Below are 22,783 nucleotides of genomic sequence, written 5' to 3'. Positions count from 1 at the left end.
GGAGTGCTTCACAGCCTGACCTGTACTCCCAACCCACCCCTTGGACACCCTTGCACACCACAGCCCTTCTAGGACACCATGTCCCTTCCACCACTCCACTTGTGCACCAGCCATTTCTGTGATAGTGAAAGTCACTCAGTCACGTTCAACGACTCTTTGCGACCCCATGGACTATACAGTCCATGGAATTCTCCAGGCCAGAATACTGTAGTGGGTAGACTTTGTCCCTTCTCCAGAGGATCTTCCCAACCCAGGGATCGAACCCAGGTCTCCCACATGGTGTGGAGTAAATGTTGGCCTTTAAGTGCCATCTTTTCTCACCCTGAACACACACCTCCAGTCCACGTAGACTTTGGGTCTCAGGGTGCAGGCCTCCTTACATGGTTTCCTTGATGGGTCTGTTTGTCTCCCACTTTAGATTGAGTAATCCCAGAACAGGAACCCTGTCTTCTATTGTTTCGGTTTGGTGTTGTATCATCAATACTTACCATCTAATTGAATTTCATAAATAACTTCTGAATTAAGTAATTAGTGCAGTGGGGAAAGGTTAGTTAATTTGGTGACCCACTGCCAACCTTTCTCTGGACTTTGGAACCATGCTGCTGGTGTAGAATTTTGCTCCACCACTTAGTAGGTGTGCGACCTTGGTGAGGTTTAACATCTTTGTGTCTCTTTAGTAAAACAGTGAGCACTACTGATGTTCCAGGTTGTGCAGACTAAAATGAGTTAACTTAGGTAAGATGAAAGCTAAGCATGTAATAAGTAGTATCTACATGTGTCCTAGTACAGTCTAAACTATTTTTTCTTTTTCTCTCAGGCAACAAATCACAGGTTTTAACTGGATTTCGAAAACCCAGTATGACAGAAGTCAATGAGCTAGGAAGAAAAATCCAGTTCTGAGCAGGCACTGAGTCAGCACATGTCTACTTTGCAAGAAACTTCCAATTGTCATCTTGGGAATCTCATTTGTCATAGAGTGAGTTTGGTCAAGATTTTTAGAATTTAGGAAAGAAAGCTCACCCCTGTTATTTAAGGACAACCTAATGGATTGTATACCAGATCCTAGGAGTGTTTAAAGCAATTGCAAGCAGCCTGCTAATGCAGTGTATGCAAGGAGTAGAGGAAAATTCACAGATGAAACAGGGAAAGCTGATCCAAAAGGCAACTGGCCAAGTAGAGTGAATAAAATGTTTGTAACTTTAATTACGCAACTCATACTATTTTTAAAAAAGAGCTTCATGGAGGTATAATTTACATACCATAAAGTGAATGAAGGGTGCATTTCAGTGGTTTTTAGTGTATGGACAAAGTTGGGCAATATCACAGTCTAATGTCAGAACACAGGGGTGTGTGTGCTCAGTTGCTCAGTCGTGTCACAGTCTCAGTGACCCCATGGACTGTAGCCCACCAGGCTCCTCTGTCCATGGAATTTCCCAGGCAAGAATCCTGGAGTGGGTTGTTGCCATTTCCTACTCCAGGGTGTCTTTCTGATGCAGGGAAGTCCTGGGGTCTTTACTGCACCTGAACATTTTTGCCACCCCAAAGAGAATCCCCATATACATTACAGTCACTTACCATCACCACCACCCCAAGTACTCGGGACTGTTCATCTACTCTCTGTTTCTACATAATTTGCCTATTCTGGCCATTTCATATAAACATGACTAGCTTCTTTCACTTAGCACAATGTTCCCTGGGGCCATCCATGCTGTGGAAGACATCACTACTTTACTCCTTTTTGTTGCTGAATAATATTCCATTGTGTGGATATAATCTATAATCACGTGTATAATTTTTAAAATCAAACGTGATTAAATCTGAAGGACAGAAAAAAACTGAAAAAAATATGAATAGAGTTTTAGGAACCTGTGGTATAATGTTTAAAAATCCAACCTCCGTGTGAAAAGACTCCCAGAAGGGGAAGAGATAAATGATGGAGCAGAGACTACACTGAAATAAATAACAGCCAGACACTTTCTAAACTGGATGAAATACATGCCTTTACAGACTCAAAAGGCTCACCGAACTCCGAGCAAAACAAATTCAAAGACACTCTGCCAGATACAGTCAAACTCCATGAGACCCAAAATAGAGAAAAAAGGGGACTTCGCTGGTGGTCCAGTGGTTAGGACTCTTAAGCGTCCACTGCAGGATTCAATCCCTGGTTGGGGGACTAAGATACCATGTCATGCATGGCAAAAAAAGAAAAAATTAAAGTTAGTATAGGAAAGTAATAATTAGAATAATGATGAATTTCTCCTGAGAAACCATGGAAATGTCTGTAGAGCACTGAAGGGAAATGGATACAGATGTATGCTTATGATGACTCAGAGGCCAAGGGTGTTGGGGGAGACTGGGGAAGGTTTCCAGTTACTTGATCATGGCCAAGTTTATAGCTGTGCTTTCCAACACACTAGCTTCTAGCCTTGGGTGTCTACTTAAATGTAAATTAACTGAAAGTTAAAGTGAAGATGCGGTTCTTGAGCCAAGCTAGCCACGTGTGAAAGGCGCAAGTGACAAATGACCACCACACTGCACTGCATAGATCCATGACATTTCCATCATCACAGTCCTGCTGGACAGTGCTGAGCGCATGCCTACGGGAGTGGGTGCTGACAGAGACTCTGTGGAGGAAGGGAAGTTAAGGAACCCTGAGGCCAGGGTGCTGTGAGGACTATATACACAGATACTGGAGTCACCCAGAATCTCCCAGGAGTAGCATTGGAGAGAGTGGGAGTCAGGAGCTAAAGTCTTCCAGGAAGGAGAGAGGAGGAATGACCCAGGGTAGCCAGTGGTGCAGCCTGATGGCCTGAACTTTGGAGCACAGGGATTTTTTGAAAGCACGAGGAAGGTTGGCCCAGAAGCAGCCTCCAGCAGATACCTGTCTCCCTGCCAGGTGTAGGGGATATGAGAGCAGGCTGCCAGAAGCAGCGCCCTGGGACAGAGGTGGGTTTCCGTCAAAACGAGAAGACAAGAGAGTCCAGTTCTGGGGCTGTAAGGGGCTTCGCTGAGAAGTGACCTCCACTGCAGACACAGAATTCAAGAACTGGGGAAGGGTGGGTGATGAGATTAGGGGTCAATGTGCAAGGGTGTAACATGTTTAATTGTGAAGGCTGAGGGGTGGGTGGGGAGTGCTGGGGTAGCATGTTGTTCAGTCGCTCAGTCGTGTCCCTCTTTGTGACCCTACAGACCACAGCATGGACTCTGCGACTCTATGGACTGCACGCACGACAGGCTTCCCTGTCCTTCACTACCTCCCAGAGTTTGCTCAAACTCATGTCTATTGAGTCAGTGGTACCATCCAACCATCTTATCCTCTGTCATCCCCATTTTTGTCAGTCTTTCCCAGCATCAGGGTCTTTTCTAGTGAGTCGGCTCTTCACTTCAGGTAGCCAAAGTATTGGAGCTTCAGCTTCAGCAGTAGTCCTTTCAATGTATATTCAGGATTGATTTCCTTTAGCATTGGCTGTCCTTTAGCATTCCTTGCTGTCCAAAGGACTCTCAAGAGTCTTCTCCAGCACCACAACTCGAAGGCATCAGTTCTTCAGTTCTCAGCCTTCTTTATGGTCCAGCTCTCTCACCCATACATGATTACTGGCAAAACCACAGTTTTGACTATATGGATCTTTGTCAGCCAAGTGATGTCTCTGATTTTAATACACTATCTAGGTTTGTCATAGCTTTTCTGAATCAAGCATCTTTTAATTTCATGGCAGTCACCATTTGCAGTGATTTTTTTCCCCATCTATTGGCCATGAAGTGATGGGACTGGACGCCATGTTCTTAGTTTTTTGAATGTTGAGTTGTAAACCAGCTTTTTCACTCTCTTTCACCTTCATCAAGAGTCTCTTTTTTCTCTTCCCTTTTTGCCATTAAGGTGGTATCATCTGCATATCTAAAGTTTATTGATACTTCTCCCAGCAATCTTGATTCCAGCTTGTGATTCATCCAGCCTGGCATTTTGTATGATGTACTCTTCTTATTTTCAAACACACATGCATGTTTCCCAGGTGGCACTAGTGGTAAAGAATCTGCCTGCCAGTTCAGGAGATGCAAGAGACATGGGTTTGATCCCTGGGTCGGGAAGATCCCCTGGAGGAGGACACGGCAACCCACTCCAGTATTCTTGCTGGAGAATCCCACTGACAGAGGAGCCTCGTGGGCTACAGGCCATGGGGTCGCACAGAGTTGGACATGACTGAGCATATACTTCCCTAAACGTCTCATTTAGCTTGTTTTTGAGTGTTATAAAAATGCTACCTTGTATGTAGCCTGCAAATTGCTTATTTTCTCTCAACATTATATTTTGAGGTTTACCCATGTCATATCTAGGTATATCTAGGTTCGTGAATTTTCACAATGGTGTAACATACATTGTGTAAAGCACACTGTTTCTGTCTCCTGAGGGTGGAGCTTTGTTGTTCTACACTGTTTTTTATGATGAACCCATGAACATTACCAAGTGAGTTCCCTGATACACTGTGTAAGAGGGTCTCCAAGGCAGTGACCTACTAACTGATTGTGACCGTGGCTCACAATTAGTAAGCCATGAAGACAAATTAACAGAATGCAACCAGCATCTGTAGATTTCAACCAGACCTGATATGTTTCAGTAAGCCCCGGAATGAAGAACAGACTGTACAGAGGAGGGGCCTGGTTGAACATTGGGGAATCCTCAGAAAAGCCATACCGTGGACCAGGGAACATAGCCTCACAAACGTTATCATGGCAAAGCTGAGAAGACTCTAGGACCTCAAACACCAGGCTGCTGAAACTGTTGGATCAAAGTTGATATTTACCAAGAGAATGAATGTGTGCTTTGAACACAATTATTTAAGCATTCTAGCAGAGAGGGTGATCAACCACAAATAGAAGTGGAGAGAGAGGCACGTGGATTCAGCTGGAGCATCTGTCTGCTCTGCCCAAAACAAGTCATTTGGAAAAAAGTATAAGCTTGAGACAAAAAGATGAGTGCACGTCCTTCTACTCCACCATTCATCTTGTCTCAAGGCTATGGTTTTTCCAGTGGTCACGTATGGATGTGAGAGTTGGACTATAAAGAAAGCTGAGCACCGAAGAATTGATGCTTTTGAACTATGGTGTTGGAGAAGACTCTTGAGAGTCCCTTGGACTGTGAGGAGAGCCAACCAGTCCATCCTAAAGGAAACCAGTCCTGAATATTCATTGGATGGACTGATGCTGAAGCTGAAGCTCCAATTCTTTGGCCACCTGATACAAAGAACTGACTCATTGGAAAAGACCCTGATGCTGGAAAAGATTGAAGGTGGGAATGCCGGGGACCAGCCCCGGCTGATCCAGGGTATTCGAAGTGGGGACGGCGTCGGCGAGGATCAGGAAACAATTGCTTAATTAAATGTTAATTAAGGATATAAAGAGTAATAGAATGAGGATAGCTCAGTGAGGAAATTCAGTGGAGAAAAGAGGCTGAAATAAGGATAGCTCAGTGAGGAAATTCAGTGGAGAAAAGAGGCTGAATAATTCAGCCAGAAGGTAAGAGAAAGAACGACATGGGGAGACCAAGTTTCGGTGAACAAGGCCCGCACTTTATTTTCCAAAGTAGTTTTTATACCTTAAGTTATGCATAGAGGATAAGGGGGGAAGGGGTAGAGTCATGCAGCAAGCCAGGCTTTCTTCCTGCAAACTTATCATATGCAAAAGCTTAGGTGATTTGCATCATCTTCTGGCCCAGAGGCCTTTTTCTCTAAAGGTGATTATTCTAAAGTCAGGCGCCAGCCTCCAAAAAGCATTAGATAAAGTTGCATTCCTACAGAGCAAAGGTGTGGTGGGCTATAACAAGAAAAAGAATTAATTCAAGGGTCCCAGGTTACAAACATTAAAGCTACTATTTACACCAATTATATTAATCAATACACTGCCAGGGACACAGCAGGTAAGGGATATGGAGACTTAGCAGCAAACATTGGCCCAACAAGTGAAAATCCCTTCACCAATACAATTTCTAATCAATCTTTTAACTGCTCAAAGGAATCTGTATTTAGACAGTTTAGAACATCTCATGCCTCTCACAGTTTGGAGGCTCTGAGCAATCACATGTGGCCGGAAAAACCTATTCAGGCAGGCTAGAGGACTTCCAAGGGAGTTTGTAGGTTGAAACACTGTCACACCCAGGAATTATTAACTGGAGCTGTAAGCTAACTCTTTTTTCAGAGAGGTAGTGGGGGACAGCCCCCCGTAAAGTCAGAGGTGTAGGTGAAAGCACAAAGCAGAAAGTAGGCAGACTCTGGTTTGGGGGGTAGATTGCTCGAGAATTTCCAGGGAGACTCCTGAGGCTTGATCCCGCCTTTGCGTATGCCAAGCCTCCTTCCTCATGACCTTTGCCAGGGGCGGAGCTCGCTCCCCGCATGGGAAGAGAAGGGGACAAGAGGATGAGATGGTTGGATGGCATCACCAACTCAATGGACATAAGTTTGAGTAAACTCCAGGAGTTGGTGATGGACAATAAGGCCTGGAATGCTGCAGTCCATGGGGTCCCAAAGAGTTGGACATGACTGAGGACTGAACTGAACTGAATGGAAACACTTGTGGACAGGTTTTTGTGTGATTGGAGGTTTTCATTTTTCTTGGTAGATTCCTAGGAGTAAAATTGCTGGGTCATATGGTAAGTTTATGTTTAACTTTTTAAGAAACTGCTAAAATGTTTTCCAAAATTATTGTATTGTTTTACATTCTCACCAGCAACATATGAGGATTTTAATTTCTATCCACATCCTCACCAACACTTGTTATTGTCTGTCTTTTTTTATTTCAGCCATTGGGGTTTTAATTTGCATTTCTCTAATGACTAACAATGTGTAGAATTTTAAAATGTGATTCTGAGCTTTTGTATATCTTCTATTCAAACCTGTTTCATATTTTTAACTTGGGTCATTTGTCTTATTGAACTGTTTTGTGTAAGTCCTTTGCCAGATATATGATTTGCAAATCCTTTATAATGGTGTTTTTTGAAGTGCAAACATTTTTTATCTCAAGGAAGTCAAACTCTTTCCTCTTTATGGACTATGTTTTTGGTATCCTGTCTAAGAATGCTTTACTTAATCCAAAGTCACGAAGACTTTGTTTTCTTCTAGAAGTTTTATGGTTTTAGTTTTTATATTCAGCTCTATGATCTATTATGAGTTAATTTTTTTAGGTGGTGAGATGTAAGGGTTTAAATTCACCTTTGTGTATGTGGATATCCAATTGTTCCAGCATCCTTTGTGAAAACATGTTCTTTTGAGATGTGTGGAGTGAAAAGACATTTACCTTCTTTCTAGGTACTATATAGATGTGTCACAGTGTCCCTGAAGAGTTTGTACATCAGCTGGCATATCTGTAGTCATGTTCATACCTGGTTGTGTGCCTCTACTGATTGTCTCTAATTAAAATAACCCTCACAAAGTTAACAAGTCACTTTAAAAACTGGGTGAACATTGAGAATAATAACAGTCGCCCGTAATTACAAACTGGAAGCAAATTGGCAGTGTTTCTACAAGCTCTGCATTCATGGCCAGTTCACACTATGTCCACCCACATGCTCCCTTTCTCGCTGGTTGCTCCTGCTTTCTTTTGCATCTCCTCTTTCTTCAAGGTGGAGGGGAGAGGAAACTCTTAAGTTTTCCTGAGAGACAGCTGGGGAGGATGTAGTGAGTCAGGACTGCTTTTCCAGCTGTGATGGCTGGTCGGCCAGGCAGGGGAGGGCAACTTCCTTTCCCAACCTGTTTTCCAGATAATTCTGCCTTTGTCCAGGTCCACTCTCTGCTCAGCTGTTCCCTGGATGAGAGGTTGCCCTCTGGAGCACAGGCATCATGCTGTACTCTAGACCCCCCATCACTCGGGGAACAAACAGCACACCTGGAGCAGACCCAGCTTCAAGACGCTTCCCATCCCCATGAGCATGTGCGTATGCAGGTTACATCACACACCACACGTGCTTGTGTCCCCACCTGAGTGCCTGCCTTTCTCAGGGCCTTTGCTCACCTGCTCTGGTCACTCTCTGGGGTTTTTTCTGTCCGAGCTCAAACGGAGCAGTTCTGACTCTCAGGTCACTAGGGACAGGGCTGTGACCACAGTCAGCAACCCGGGAACTCAGAGCCCGTCCTGATGGACTATCCAGATGAAGGGCTGCTCTGTTCTCTGTTTAAGTAAAACACAGATGGTCAGATTGAATCTAAGGCAGTTTTCTCAGAATGGGACAGAGGCCATGCATATCAGAACCACCCAGAACCACCTTTTACAAGCATTGTAAAAAGGTAGATACCCTTGGGACTACTAGCCACGACTTACTGAAACTGGTTGGGGGAGGGGGATGTGTAGGTCCTCAGCTCCTGGGTTTTGTAAGAGATGCTTTTCTTTGCAGAAGCTTAACACCTACTGGTCCAGGGGATGTCACAGAAGGACATGTAGAACTGACCACAGTCGACTGCTGTTGAATACAAATGTGGCTCTTGATCCTTTGTACAAAATGGACTGTATTATGTTTGTAGTCATTGCATTTCAGAGTTTAAAGAGACTTAACTGCTCATCTAAATAAGGCCAATGGATATGCAGTGGCTTGCCTGAAAAACCCATTTTTCTTTATTCCACTGTCTCCTCAGTGGCACATCTGTAAAATTGCTCAAATGGGATGACAGACCTTTCACCCAAAGGTAGAATGCAACTAACTCATAGAAAGAATTGTGAAAGGGAAACGGGGAAAAAGAATTATGTATTAGTTATCTTTCTTTTTTTTTTTTTAGATTTATTTTATTTTTAAACTTTACAAAATTGTATTAGTTTTGCCAAATATCGAAGTGAATCCACCACAGGTATACATGTGTTCCCCATCCTGAACCCTCCTCCCTCCTCCCTCCCCATACCATCCCTCTGGGTCTTCCCAGTGCACCAGCCCCAAGCATCTTTCAAATTCATCTAAACATGAAAGGTTAACTTCCTCTGGTGATGGAGAATATTCTGAGATAAGCAGAAAATGCTGACATAAACATGAGTCTGTGAAACTTGTTTTACTCGACCTTGTAACTGAGTTTAAATTGTGAAATCAGATCTTAGTAGAAATCACATATTTAAAAGCCTTTACAAGTCTCTGAAATTTCCTATTGATGTTTGAAATTTATCTTAGGTAGAAGGCTACTGCTTGGCTACTGAGACACCGAGTCCTAAACTTCCTCTAAGAAAAGGAAATAATCGAGAAAGTGAGGAACTGTGTCATCCTTAAAGTTAGGAAGAAGTTACCTTACTTATGGAGAATTATATAAATGGCAGTAAGATTCTGGTGGGGAATTTGTAGTGGTTGGGCATTCTTTATGTCCAAGGTCTTAATAACTTCCCAGGGAGCATCACACAATGGAGATAAAAAGGTCCAAACACACATAGGGTATAGGTTTAGGGATTTGCGGTTTTTGTGATGGGAACACCATGGTCAATATAGCAGCTGATGCTCATAAACACATTTCATTTTTGAAATTAAAAACTATTGAGGCACTTCGAGAAGCTTGGCTGCTGCTTTGTTTTATGTTGACAAAAAAACCTATACATGGGCTTCCCTGGAGGCTCAACTGGTAAAGAATCTGTCTGCAATGTGGGAGATCTGGGTTTGATCCCTGGGTTGGAAAAATCCCCCGGAGGAGGGCATGGCAACCCATTCTAATACTCTTGCCTGGAGAACTCCATGGACAGAGGAGCCTGGTGGGCTATAGTGCGTGGAGTTGCAAAGAGTCGGACACGACTGAGCAAATTTCACTTTCATACATCTATACACAGCATTCTTTATAATAGCAGGTTCCAGGCAAATCTGATGACAAAGAACAGAAAGATTCAGAAATGGTGCAGGGATGTGTATTAATCAGTAATATTTTGGTTGCCAACAATACAAACCTTTCTGGCTTCAGGAGTGTTTGCCACACTTCAAGCTAGGTTTCCTTGCTTTTTCCTCCCTAAATCCTTCCGATGTAGAACTTCCAGAGTTGCACATTATCTGAAGTAAATAAAGGAATTTATTCAATCCCATAAAGTCCAGTGAGTGGTCTGGGTTTCAGAAAAAGCTGGACCAGTCAGGTCACAAAATATTATCAGAAATGAATCTCAGGGAATTTCCTGGCAGCCCAGTGGTTTGCACTCCATGCTTCCATTGCAGGGGGCACAGGTTCAATCCTTGGTCAAGGAACTAAGATCTCACAAGCCACTGCTGCTGCTGCTGCTAAGTCGCTTCAGTCATATCCGACTCTGTGCGACCCCATAGACGGCAGCCCACCAGGCTCCGCCTTCCCTGGGATTCTCCAGGTAAAAACACTGGAGTGGGTTGCCATTTCCTTCTCCAATGCATGAAAGTGAAAAGTGAAAGTGAAGTCGCTCAGTCGTGTCTGACTCTTCGCAACCCCATGGACTGCAGCCTACCAGGCTCCTCCGTCCATGGGATTTTCCAGGCAAGAGTACTGGAGTGGGTTGCCATTGCCTTCTCCATCACAAGCCACAGGTGTGGCCAAAAAAAATGAGTCCCAGTCTTTGCTACCTACACATGGTCTCTCCCAGTGGTACTAAGATGGCTGTTGGAAGCCCCAGACTTCACATCCTTCTTATAAGTCCGTACAGTCTCTCTGTCCTCAAGTTTCTCTCTGAAAGTCTCTCTGTAAAGCCCTCTAGTTCCCCCTACTTGGATCACCTTTTCCCCTGGAGGTAAAGCCAAGTTTCCGGGGAGACTTACTCTGATTGGCCAGCGTGTCTCCCCTGGCCACATATTTGTGGGAGAGGGAGGCTGAGACGTTGTTAATCTCTCCCCCCAAACTGCTGATAGTAAAAGATGACAAGTCACAGATGTCTGGCTACTGAGGGTTGATGAACCTCAGAGTTAGTAGAATATGAGTTTTTACTCATAATGTATATGAGTACATGTGTTCAAATCTGTAGTTACCTTTTTTTTTTAAATTGGAATATAGCTGATTTACAGTCTTTTGTTTCAGAGTACAGCAATGAGATTCAGTTATACATATACATATATCTATTCTTTTTCAGATTTTTTTCCATTACAGGTTATAACAAGATAACAAGATATTGAATATAGTTCCCTGTGCTCTACAGCAAGTCCTGTTGTTTATCTTTTATTTACAGGACTGTGTAACTGTTAATCCCCAATCCTAATTTATCCCTCCCCCTAAAGCTGTATTTACCTTTGCTGGTCTTTGGTCAGCAGATGTGAAAGAAAATACAGAAACTTTAGTAAAGTCCTTCATTTTGTTTATATAAAACTGTGCTTTTTATTTGTGCTATTACAGCTTCTAGATTTCTTTTTTTTTCTGTCTCTCTTTTGGAAGACCTCTTTGGAGCTGCAAGAGAGGACAGTAATTATGAGTGTGACCCCTCGACACAGGTAACAAAGAGCTTGCTTTCTGGCTCCACGTCCTGACTACCTTTGTGATCTTGGGCAAATTATTCAGCTTCTCTAATCCTGCATTGAGAGAAGGCAATGGCACCCCACTCCAGTACTCTTGCCTGGAAAATCCCATGGACGGAGGAGCCTGGTAGGCTGCAGTCCATGGGGTCGCTAAGAGTTGGACACGACTGAGCGACTTCACTTTCACTTTTCACTTTCATGCATTGGAGGAGGAAATGGCAACCCACTCCAGTGTTCTTGCCTAGAGAACCCCAGGGACTGCGGGGCCTGGTGGGCTGCTGTCTATGGGGTCGCACAGAGTTGGACACGACTGAAACGACTTAGCAGCCTTCTCATCCACACAACAGAGGTAATAACGTGCTTTCCTCTTTGTGTTGTTTTGAAAATGAAAAGAGAATATGCAAGCAAAGCTTTGAGCTTCTTGCTGCCATGGAGGAAGCACTCAGAAGTGCTGTTGTTATCAATATTATGAAACCAGTTCATCTGCTTTTATGCCTGTTCACTGGTCATGGTTGCCAGATAGCCCTGTTAGCTGTTGAATTCCCCAGCACTCAGCAGCAGATTCTGTGTTTCCTTCAAGAGGGGCTTCATTCCCCACCCCACCGCCCTCAGGCTCAGCCTGGTCACCAGCGCTTGCTCTGGTCACTGTCTGACTTTCACCCACTGCACTGTTCTTCTCTGTGGAATTCCAGCAAAGCGACACCTCTGAGCAACACCTTGTGCAAGAAGACACTTTTTCTTACTGTATTGTGAAAAATGAAAATATACCAAGAAGTATAAGAAGGAAATAAAAACCACTACCCAGAGGCAATAACAGCTAACATTTTAATACCTCACTCTTCAGATATGGGGATATGTGTGTATATATACGTATACACACACACGTAATAAATGAAAGTGAGTGTTAGTTGCTCAGTTGTGTCTGACTCTTTGTGACCCCATGGACTGTAGCCCGCCAGATTCCTCTGTCCATGGGATTCTCCAGGCAAGAATACTGAAGTGGGTTGCCTTTTCCTCTTCCAGGGGGTCTTCCTGACCCAGGGATTAAACCTGAGTGTCCGGCACTGCATTGTGGGCAGATCCTTCAATGTCTGAGTCACCAGGGAAACTCTATATATGTGTATTTAAAACTAGATCACAGCATATACAGTGGCATTTTCCCTTTGTTCATTTAACATTTGACATTCACTTAACATAGTATGGTTTCTCAAACCATTAAATAGTCTTCAAAATTTTTGTTTTTAAAGAGAATCACTTTCTAGAAAAGAATTTTGAATTATTTAAATACTCGTTCTTTTGTCATCGGGCTTGCTTTTCAGGTTTTGCTGTTAGGAATAACATTATTATGCGTATCTCAGGACAAGCATCTAAAATACTCACTTCCTTTATTTAGTATTTTTTTTTTTTTGGCTAGGTGGTGCAGCTCTTGGGACCTCAGTTCCCCAACCAGGAACTGAACCAGGCCACAGCAGTGAAAGCCTGGAATTCTAACCACTAGGCCACTGGGGAACTCCCTTTTATTAGTATTTTATTTTTTTGGTTACACTGAAAGTGTGATGTGCTCTTAGTTACCCAAGAGCAGAAACTGAACCTGTGCCCCCTGCAGTGGAAGCTTGGAGTCTTAACCAGTGGACGGCCAGGGAATTCCCTTTATTAGCATTTTAAAAGTTGTGGTCTAGTTTCCCTGAAATATATATATATATACATATATATATAAAACCTCTCTCTGTGTGCATGTGTATGTGTGTGTATATGTATGTATATATATATATATATATATATATATATATATATACTCAGTCACTCAGTCATATCTGACTCTGCAACTCCATGGACTGTAGCCCACCAGGTTCCTCTGCCCATGGAATTTTCCAGGCTAGAATACTGGAGTTGGGGGCCATTTTCGACTCCATATATATATATATATATATATATATACACACACACATATATACACATATGTCATATATACACACCACATTTTCTATATCAACTCATCTATGGACGGGCACTTAGAGTGCTTCCATATCTTGACTGTTATAAACAATGCTGCAATGAACACAGCAGAGCCTATATCTTTTCAAATTAGTGTTTTCATTTTCTCCTGATAAATACCTAGAAGTGGAATTGTTGGATTGTATGGCAGTTCTATTTTTAATTTTTTGAGGACCCTCCATACTGTTTCCATAGTGGCTGCACCAATTACATTACCACCAATAGTACATGAGGGTTCCTTTTTCTCCACATCCTCGCAACCACCAGTTCTTTCTTTTTTTAAACAAAATATTTATTTTATCTATTTGACTGTATCCTGTCTTAGTTGCGGCACACAGGACCTTAGATCTTGGTTGTGGCATGTGGGATCTAGTTCCCTGACCAGGGATTGAACCCGGGCCCCCTGCATTGGGAGCACAGAGTCCTAGCCACTGGACCACCAGGGAAGTCCTGTATTTCTCGTCTTTTTGATGACAGCTATTCTTACATATGTGAACTGATCCCATTGTTTTGATTTGCATTTCTCTGATGATTAGTGATGTTGAATACCTTGCAAGAGATTTTTATAGACCAGAGTGAGCAGGAACAAGGAAGTGATACTGGGCATTTGCCGATCGGTTAAGTCAGGGTGGTTGTTGTTCTGTCACTACTTTCCTTGTAAGGAACAAAGGAAAGTCTTGGAGCGGACAGAAAACTGGTGCTGAGCAGACAAGCCCTGATGGGTGGATGAGGCTTTCCTTTTCTGGGAGAGTCAAGCATAGAGTGTAGAAATTTTGTTAAGTTTCAGTTTGCTGATGTGGGGCTTGGCATGAGCAACTCATCTTGGGGTTAATCTGGTTATTTTAACATTTGTTGTTGTTCAGTTGCTTGGTCGTGTCTGACTCCTTGCAACCCCATGAACTGCAGCAATCAGGCTTCTCCGTGCTCCACTATCTCCTGGAGTCTGCCCAAACTCATGTCCATTGAGTCTGTGATAACCACTCTGTATCTAATCTTTTGTGTCTTCCTTTCATTCAGCTTCGCTCATAGCTCAGTTGGTAAAGAATCTGCCTGCAATGCAGGAGATCCTGGTTCAATTCCTGGGTTGGGAAGATCCCCTGGAGAAGGGATAGGCTGCCCACTCCAGTATTCTTGGGCTTCCCTGGTGGCTCAGTTGATAAAGAATCCACCTGCAATGTGGGAGACCTGGGTCGATCCCTGGGTTGGGAAGATCCCCTGGGGAAGGGAATAGCTACCCACTCCAGTATTCTGACCTGGAGAATTCCATGGACTGTGTAGTCCATGGGGTCGCAATGAGTCGGACACGACTGAGTGACCTTCACTTTCATTCAACATCAGGCTCTTGAGATCCATCTTGTTGTACACAATGGTAATTGCAAATGCATTCCTTTTACTGCTGAGTCATATCCTATTAATATATTACGATTGTTTGTCCAGTTACCTGTTGGGTTGTTCCCAGTGTGAAGTTGTTGTTGTTCTTAGTTGTTAAGTCATGTCCAACTCTTTGCAACCCCACGGCTGTAGCCCACCAGGCTCCTCTGTTCATGGGATTCTCTGGGCAAGAATATTGGAGTGGGTTGCCATGCCCTCCTCGAGGGGATCTTCCCAACCCATGGACTGAACCTATGTCTCCTATATCACAGGCAGATTCTCTACCACTGAGCCACCAGGGAATCCCAGTGTGAAGTTATTATGAGTAAAACTACTATTAATATCCTCTTACAAGTCTTTTTGTAAATATGTGTTCATTTCTCATGGGTAAGTACCTAGAAGTAGAATCTCTGGATTTATGGAAGATGGATACTTAACTTCTACAGGAACTGTGAGTGTTCCAGAGTAGTTATAACATTCTATACTCTTACCAACAATGTATGAGTTCTGGTTGCTCAACACCCTCCACAATAATTTGGAGTCATTTATCCTTGACCTTCTGTGGGTGTGTAGTGGACTACTGTTTTTTAAAAAATTGGAATATAATTGATCTACAATGTTGGGTTAGTTTCAGGTGTATAGCAAAGTGCATCAGTTGTATGTGTATCCTCTGTTTTATAAGAGTTTATTCTCATATAGGTCATTACAGACCATGGTGTAGCGTTCCCTGTGCTGTATAGTAGGTCCTTATTAGTTGTCTACTTTATATATAGCAGTGTGTATATGCCAATCCCAGTCTCCCAGTTTATCCCTCCCCTCACCCTTTCCCTCTGGCAACCACGTTTGTTTTCTGCATCAGTGACTCTATGTTTCGTAAATAAGTTCATTTGTACCACTCGCTTAGGTTCCACACACGAGCAGCATCACGTGGCGTCTGCTGTGACGTGCGTTTTCCTGATGATGAACAAGTTGGGTCTATTCTTTCAGTTGTGAGCTGCGGGAATTACTTATCCGCTCTAGATCCAAGTCCTTGTCAAAAGTGTGCATTGTGAATATCTTTTCCTGGTCAGTGGATGGCCTATTCATTTTCTTGGCAGAAGAAATGACGTTTGATGACGTCCATTTATTACTTTTTCCTTGTCTGATCAGGGCTTTTTTGTGGCCCAGCACAGAAAGTATTTTCTCTTCCGTTTTCTTCTAGAAGTTCTCTCTGCTTAGGTTTTTACTTTTAAGTCTGTGGTCCGTGTTTAGTTAATCGTTGCGTATGGTTAAGGGGGTCAAGGTTATTTTTTCCCTATGAACATCAAGTTGTCACAGCACCATTTATTGAAGACTACCTTTTCCCTACTGAATTGCTTTTGCTGCTGCTGCTGCTAAGTTGCTTCAGTCGTGTCCGACTCCGTGCAACCCCATAGACTGCAGCCCACCAGGCTCCCCCATCCCTGGGATTCCCCAGGCAAGAACACTGGAGTGGGTTGCCATTTCCTTCTCCAATGCATGAAAGTGAAAAGTGAAAGTGAAGTCGCTCAGTCGTGTCCGACTCCCAGCGACCCCATGGACTGCAGCCTACCAGGCTCCTCTGTCCGTGGGATTTTCCAGGCAAGAGTACTGGAGTGTACCTCTCAAAATCATTTCCCCACATGTGCAGGTATCTGTTTCTGGGCTCTGTCTACTCCCATGCCCACACTCCATTGTCTTGAGTAGTGTTCACATTCAAGTAAACCTGAAACCAGGCAGTGTAAGTCCATCAGTCTTGTTCTTTGGGAGCCTGAATGCCTTGTTTTCAGTGTGAAGGTTCTGCACATATTCCACTAATTTTTCAATAAGTATTTTATGATTTTGCTGTACTTACGACTAATACTTTATGAAAATCACCATTGCTTCCTAGTAGTTCTGATAGACTATATTTCCCAAAATGGCTGCAACAGTTTCCAATCCTCAGGCTCTTGCAGACTCCTACCACTCTCCCATCAGTAGATGGGGTCTCCTCTTTCCTGTCCCCTGGGACCGACTGGGCCCTTGTGGCTGCCTCAGCGAACAGGATGTGGTGGGAGAGATGGTGCATGATTTCCAAGGTCAGGTTGGAAGGGCTGACAGAGTGTCCACCTGCCTCTCTTTCCTGGGACCCCTGGATCCAGCCAGCATGTTGTGAGGAAGCCGGGGTTACCAGGAGTGGCCATGTGCCGGGGCCCTGCTGTAGCCAGCATCGCAGCCAGAAGTGAGAGTGAATGAATGGCTGAGGGGAGGGCCTGCCACAACTGCCGCTTTGTCATCAGGAAAATAGATGGGCAGTTCTACTGCAGGTTGCTTTTTCTTTTCTTTTGAAATTTTATTTATTTTTAATTTTTGGCCACACTAGGTCTTCCTTGCAGCTCTCAGGCTTTCTCTAGTTTTGACAAGTGGGCTCGACCCTTCCTTGTGGCTTCTCTTGTTGCGGAGCTCCGGCTCTAGGCTTCATGGGCTCCAGTAGTTGTGGTTCATGGGCTCCAGAGCGCAGTCTCAGTAGTTGTGGTGCATGGGCTTAGTTGCCCTGAGGCATGTGGCATCTTTCTGGCCGGGCCAGAACCTGTGTCCTCTGCAATGGCATGTGGATTCTTTACCATTGGGCTGCAAGGAAAGTCCCATATTGCTTTTTCTATGTCTGGTGTGGTCCACTGCTCTCTAAAAACAATGTGTAACATTGAAAAGAATCTGGAGAAGAGTCATCAAACTGCATTTGCAGAGTTCTTAAGAAGCCCACCATAGGGGAATAAAGATTTCTATTGAATGTTCTTCCTTCCCAGTAGTTGTTGTTCAGTCAGTAAATTGTGTTTGACTCTGTGACCCCATGAACTGACCCTTTGCCTAATCCTGTCAGGGTTGCTCTTTGGTTTATTAGTTTGTAAATAACATCAGAGGAGAGCTGGAAAGGAAATTGGTCTGGGGACCAGAGGGAAAGGAAGGAGGTTAGGGACTGGTGGCTTTCACTGTGTCTGGATTTGTTTGTTCCCTAAACTGGGGAGTAGAGGTGTGCGTGCTAGCTATATGCTTATCTGTGCCTTTTTACATGCCATATATATGCCTTTCCTTTACAAATGTCTATAGACATGCATCATATATAAACGTGTGTTTGTGGTTAGTTGTGTCCGACTCTTTGTGACCCTGTGGACTGTAGCTCGCCAGGCTCCTCTGTCCATGGGATTTCCCAGGCAAGAAAACTGGAGTGGGTTGCCATTTCCTCCTCCAGGGGATCTTCCTGACCCAGGGATGGAACCTGTATCTCCTGTGTCTCCTGCACTGGCAGGTGGGTTCTTTACCACTGAGCTACCTGGGAAGCCCATCCACATATAAAAGGTAAACATGTATATGTATACCTACTATGAACATTTTTAAAAGGAAATGAGGTTTTAATTTGAGGAAAAGAAAGGGTTAAGAAGTGGCTTAAAGTCTTTTTAGAAACATTTATTTATTTGGCTGCACTGGGTCTAGAGAAAGAAATGACAACCCACTCCAGTATTCTTGCCCGGAGAATCCCATTGACAGAGGAGCCTGGCGGGTACAGTCCATGGGGTTGCAAAGAGTCGATCACAACTGAGCGACTAACGCTTTCACTTTTCATGAACATTTTAAAAAGGAAATAGGGTTTTAGTTTGAGGAAAAGAAAGGCTTAAGAAATGGTTTAATGTCTTAAAAAAAAAAAATATATATATATATATATATATATTTCTTTGGCTGCACTGGGTCTTAGCTGCAGCCCGTGGGGTCTTTGATGTTCCTTGTGGCAGGGAGGTTCTTTTAGTTTCAGCATGTGGGCTCTTCAGTGGCAGCATGTGAACTCTTAGTTAGGGCATGTGGGATCTAGTTTTCTGACCAGGGATTGAACCCGGGTCTCCTGCACTGGGAGCGCAGAGTATTAGCCACTGGCCCACCAGGGAAGTCCCTTGAAGTCTTATTTATAAATTTATAAAGATGAACTCACTGGTAGAAACTTTTAGGATCACCCCAGCAGTTGTGATGACATCCTAAGAAAACATCTTCTGCCACCACGAAGCTTAGCCCTGCAGTTCAGATCATGTCCTCTTCCTCAACTTCCTGCTAAAGACACATTGCTTATCAGGAACCTGTTTTGTTTTGTTTTGTTTTAGGGCCCAGGATAAGCAGAATCCTACTTGAAGCTGGAATTCCCAGCCCACAGTTTTCGAAGCAAGTTGTCCATCCCTTCTGCCTTTTTTTTCCCTAAGAATGGAGGCAGAGGCCAGCCAAGGGGGCGCTTGGCACCACATGGCTTTGCAACCGGGGGAGGATTCTCTGCTGAACTCTGTTCTTGACAGCCCCGATGTTTATGTTTTTTGAAGCTTAATGATCAGTAAATGCTGGGGCAGACTCTTATTTACATCGTTTTGTGTGTGTGTGAGTGTGTTCACTTTGAGGTCAGAATTTTATCAGATATTAAACAGATTGCGCCCCCCCCCCTCCCCCGCCCCTACCCCACCGCCCCCGCCTTTATGGAACTGTGCCCAGGAGGACCAAGCCCAGTTTCAACATTAACATTAAAGTAAAAACAACCAAAAGTAGATCACGTGATCTTGGACCAGTCCCCTCACCCCTCAATAATTCTGTTTCTGCGGCAGAAGGTGTGAGTGTGTGTATGTGTGTGTGTGTCCGGCGTTAAATGATGCCCACAATTTTTTATAGCTTTAACAGCCCACTAGCTAGAGCTGGAGGGAGGCTATGTCATGGTTGCGGGGGCGGGGGGGGGGGGGGGGGGCGGGGCGGGTGTGGTAGGAGTCTAGAGACCCAGGACTTCACTGGTGACAAGGCCACCATCGGGCACCTTAGAAATACCTGTTCCTGTGAGGTTCTGCATAGGCCCCAGCAGACCGGACACGGAGGAAATGGAAGAACAGAGACTGCGGGGGAGGGGGCGTAAGAAGAGAAAGCAGGCGTCCTGACTGCCTCACATCAGCGCCTCACGGCAAGTGCAGGGAAACCGGAGACAAAGTCCCTAAGGGGCGCGCGTACCCGAGGCGAACCCCCAAAGCACGGATCCCCTGCCCCGCCCCGCGCCTTCTCCGCACCTGCAGGCGTCCCGTCCTGCGTGACGTTCGGCGGCTTCCCGGAGCCCCGGGCTGCCCCCCCGCCCCCGCCCCGCACCCCGCAGCCCGGGCGCCGCCGCACTGGGCGCCGCAGCGGCACGGACGGCGCAGCCCCGCGCAGAGGCCGCCCGCTCCCGCCCGGCGCGCCCCCCATGGCCCTCGGGCCGCCGGCCCCGCGCCCAGCCCCGCGCAGCGCCCGCGGGGGGCGCGATGCCCAACGGCCCCGGCCGCGCCCAGGCTCTTAGGATGTCCCTGCCAGGGAGGCCACGGATCCGCGCGTCCGTGGGTGAGAGCGGGGGCGCGGACTGGGGGGTTCTGGGCGGGGGCGCGGGCGCAGTGAGGGGGGGCACGGGCGGGGCGGAGGGGCGCGGTTAGCACTCAGCGCCCCGCCCTTCGTCTGCGCCTCCGACCCCTCCCCGCGCTGCGAGGCCGGGGCCGGGGGTGGGGGCAGGTCCCTCCGGGATGGGGAAGGGGGGCGGGGGTCCCGGATAAGAGCCCCGGCGCTGGCTCGCCTCCAGCTCCCGCCATCGCCCCCCCGCCCCCCCCCCCCAACTACCCTTGTCTCCTCCGCGGTGGGCTCGGGGCCGGCGGCGCACCAGCATCTCGCCCCTCTGGCCTCGCCGCGCGTCTTGCTGCCGCAGAGCTGGGGTGGCGGTCGGCGGGGCACCCGGCTCTGTGACTCCCTGGGGACTCCGCGGCCGCGCGCAGGGACGCCCGAGCCGCTGATCCCTCCCTTGCCCACCCCCGGGGGCCGCCCGGCGCCCCCGCGAGACGGCAGTGCGCCTCGGAGGCCCGGTCGTTAGAGCCACACGCAGCCCAGCGCGTCGAGGGCGGCCTCGGGCTGCCAGTCCTTAGAAGCCGTGTGTGGTTTGTTATGTAAACGTGTGTAGGGACCATAGGCTTGTGGAGCTGGGTGTCACGTGATGGTGACACAGGATGCGCTATCGACACCCTTCGATCATGAAACATTGAAAGGGCGCTTCAAAACGATTAGATTTCGTGCCACTTTGGGGCTCTTGGCAAGTTTGTAGGTACATACATGCAGGTGCAGGTTTTGCGGCTTGGAGCTGGGTTCGCTGTTAGTAGTCTCCCGTGGATTTTGTCTGAGAAAATAGGCATATAAAAATAAGTGACTTCCCTATTCCTGTGGCTGAATAATGTGAAAGGGAAGCAGCTTATCAGACAGTCTAGACCCGTGTTTCCGAGGCTTGAGTGATGTCGGGGCACCTTCTGAGTCACTTGCAGAGAATCCCAGCGACAGAGGATCAGGGGGCAGACAGGCTGAGACCAGACTGCGGGAGTCCCGGGTCGGGGGAGGGCGGATGGTCCCTGTATGGGTGCCAAGGGGGTACAAGCTGCCTTGTATTTGAAGGTAAGACCTGCAGCTCATGATGAGGATGAGGGTGTAAGTGAAAGAAGAGATGCAAAGATGGAGGTTTTGGATCCAAGAAATGGTTACTGAGATGGGGAAAGGTTCGGGAAGAGCAGGGTTCTGTTTTTTTTTTGGGGGGGAGGGGGTCAGGAGTTTGGGTTTGAACCTGTGAAGTGCCAGCCAAAGGGCCCAGTGGAGAGAGGCAGGCCGGTGTACAGACCAGAGGAGAACTGTGAGGATTGCCCAGCAGGACAGGCTCTCAGGACGGGTGTGACCAGCACTCACTCAGGCCGCCATCTAGAAAGAGTCCCCAGTTTTCCTTCAGGCCCTGCCCTTGGTCTGTCCGAAGACTTCCTGATTTTTGAGCCAGGGGCCTGCGCTTTCATTTGGCTCTGCGCCCTGCTGATTACGTAACCTGTGTGTATAGATGTGGCCAAAATGAGAGGGGTCCTTGCCCAGAGCCCTGGGCACTCCACATTTCAAGGTCAGGGAGATGCAGGCGGCAGCAGGGGGCTGCGAATTTGGCCAGTGAGCTCAGAGGGAGCCAAGAGACGGTGTCCAGGAAGTGGGGTGTCCGACTGGGCCTGGCATCACCCCAGGCTCAGGACAGGTGAGGCCTGAGAACCGTCTGTTTGTTCAGCAGCAGGGAGGGGAGAGCATCGGTGACCTTGCAGAAGCTGATTCTGTGTGATCCTGGGAAGAATGTCCATAAGAGATGAAGAGGACAGGCGTTGGAAACAGCTTGACCAGAAAACTCTTTGGGGTGAACTTTGTTGCTGGGGAGCGTGGAGCAGAGGGGGAGTGGTCGCTGGAGGAGGATATGAGTTCTAGAAGGCCGTTTTAAGCCCTGTGACAGTTGTACGGTTGTTGGCATGGATATAAAAGCCAGGGGAGAAGGGAGGGCAGGGTTCTGAGATTCAGAGAAGAGAGCACGTCGTCAAGGTGGAGCAGTGGAGACACGTCCAGAGGTGGAGGATGGGGGCCTCGCTGTTGGATCGGCTGCGAGATGGGAGCTTATTTTGGGTCTATTACACTTCCCTGGAGGCTCAGATGGTAAAGAATCTGCTTGCAATGCAGGAGACCCTGGTTTGATTCCTGGGTCAGGAAGATCCCCTGGAAAAGGGATAGGCTACCCACTCCAGTATTCTTGGGTTTCCCTGGTGGCTCAGATGGTAAAGAATCCACCATTCTTTGGGAGACCTGGGTTTGATCCATGGGTTGGGAAGATGCCCTGAAGCAGGGAACAGTTACCCACTCTAGTGTTCTTGCCTGGATGATTCCATGGACAGAGGAGCCCGGCAGGCTACAGTCCACAGAGTTGCAAAAAGTCAGACATGACTGAGCGACTTTCACTTTTTCATTACACACCGTGTGAGGAAGAGGGAGGCCTTGACAGTGTGGGCTCTTTGGGGCATGCATTTGAACTTGTGTAAAGGGCCTGCTGGGCCTTCCCAGGTGACGCTAGAGGTAAAGAACAAGGCTGCCAATGCAGTAGATGTAAGAGACACGAGTTCTATCCCAAGGTGAAGATCCCCTGAAGAAGAGAATGGCAACCCACTCCAGTAT

General features: G+C 46.4%; 2 protein-coding genes and 1 non-coding gene across 4 annotated transcripts in view; 2 read left to right on the top strand and 1 right to left on the bottom strand.

Annotated features, from left to right (window-relative positions):
- The window catches only part of NUP58 (nucleoporin 58), a 33,707-nt gene extending 32,553 nt beyond the window's left edge, over positions 1 to 1,154 (top strand). Inside the window, exon 15 of the mRNA XM_059892115.1 lies at positions 818 to 1,154. Within this exon, the coding sequence (XP_059748098.1) occupies positions 818 to 900 (83 nt within the window). The 3' untranslated portion in view covers positions 901 to 1,154. The remainder of the gene's footprint in view (positions 1 to 817) is intronic.
- Positions 1,155 to 13,772: 12,618 nt separating this feature from the next.
- TRNAG-CCC (transfer RNA glycine (anticodon CCC)) lies at positions 13,773 to 13,845 on the bottom strand. Its single transcript has one exon. It is a non-coding gene; the product is annotated as a tRNA-Gly (tRNA).
- Positions 13,846 to 20,025: 6,180 nt separating this feature from the next.
- ATP8A2 (ATPase, aminophospholipid transporter, class I, type 8A, member 2) overlaps positions 20,026 to 22,783 on the top strand; it is a 494,154-nt gene continuing 491,396 nt past the window's right edge. Inside the window, exon 1 of one of the 2 annotated variants that reach the window (XM_024999819.2) lies at positions 20,026 to 20,131. In XM_024999819.2, the coding sequence (XP_024855587.1) occupies positions 20,056 to 20,131 (76 nt within the window). In that variant the 5' untranslated portion in view covers positions 20,026 to 20,055. The remainder of the gene's footprint in view (positions 20,132 to 22,783) is intronic. The other variant, NM_001435329.1, reaches the window with a different exon arrangement.

This window comes from Bos taurus, chromosome 12 (genome assembly GCF_002263795.3).
Source record: "Bos taurus isolate L1 Dominette 01449 registration number 42190680 breed Hereford chromosome 12, ARS-UCD2.0, whole genome shotgun sequence".
Taxonomy (NCBI): domain Eukaryota; kingdom Metazoa; phylum Chordata; class Mammalia; order Artiodactyla; family Bovidae; genus Bos; species Bos taurus.
Note: the sequence above shows the minus strand (reverse complement) of the source record. Positions and strands in the feature narration are given on the sequence as shown.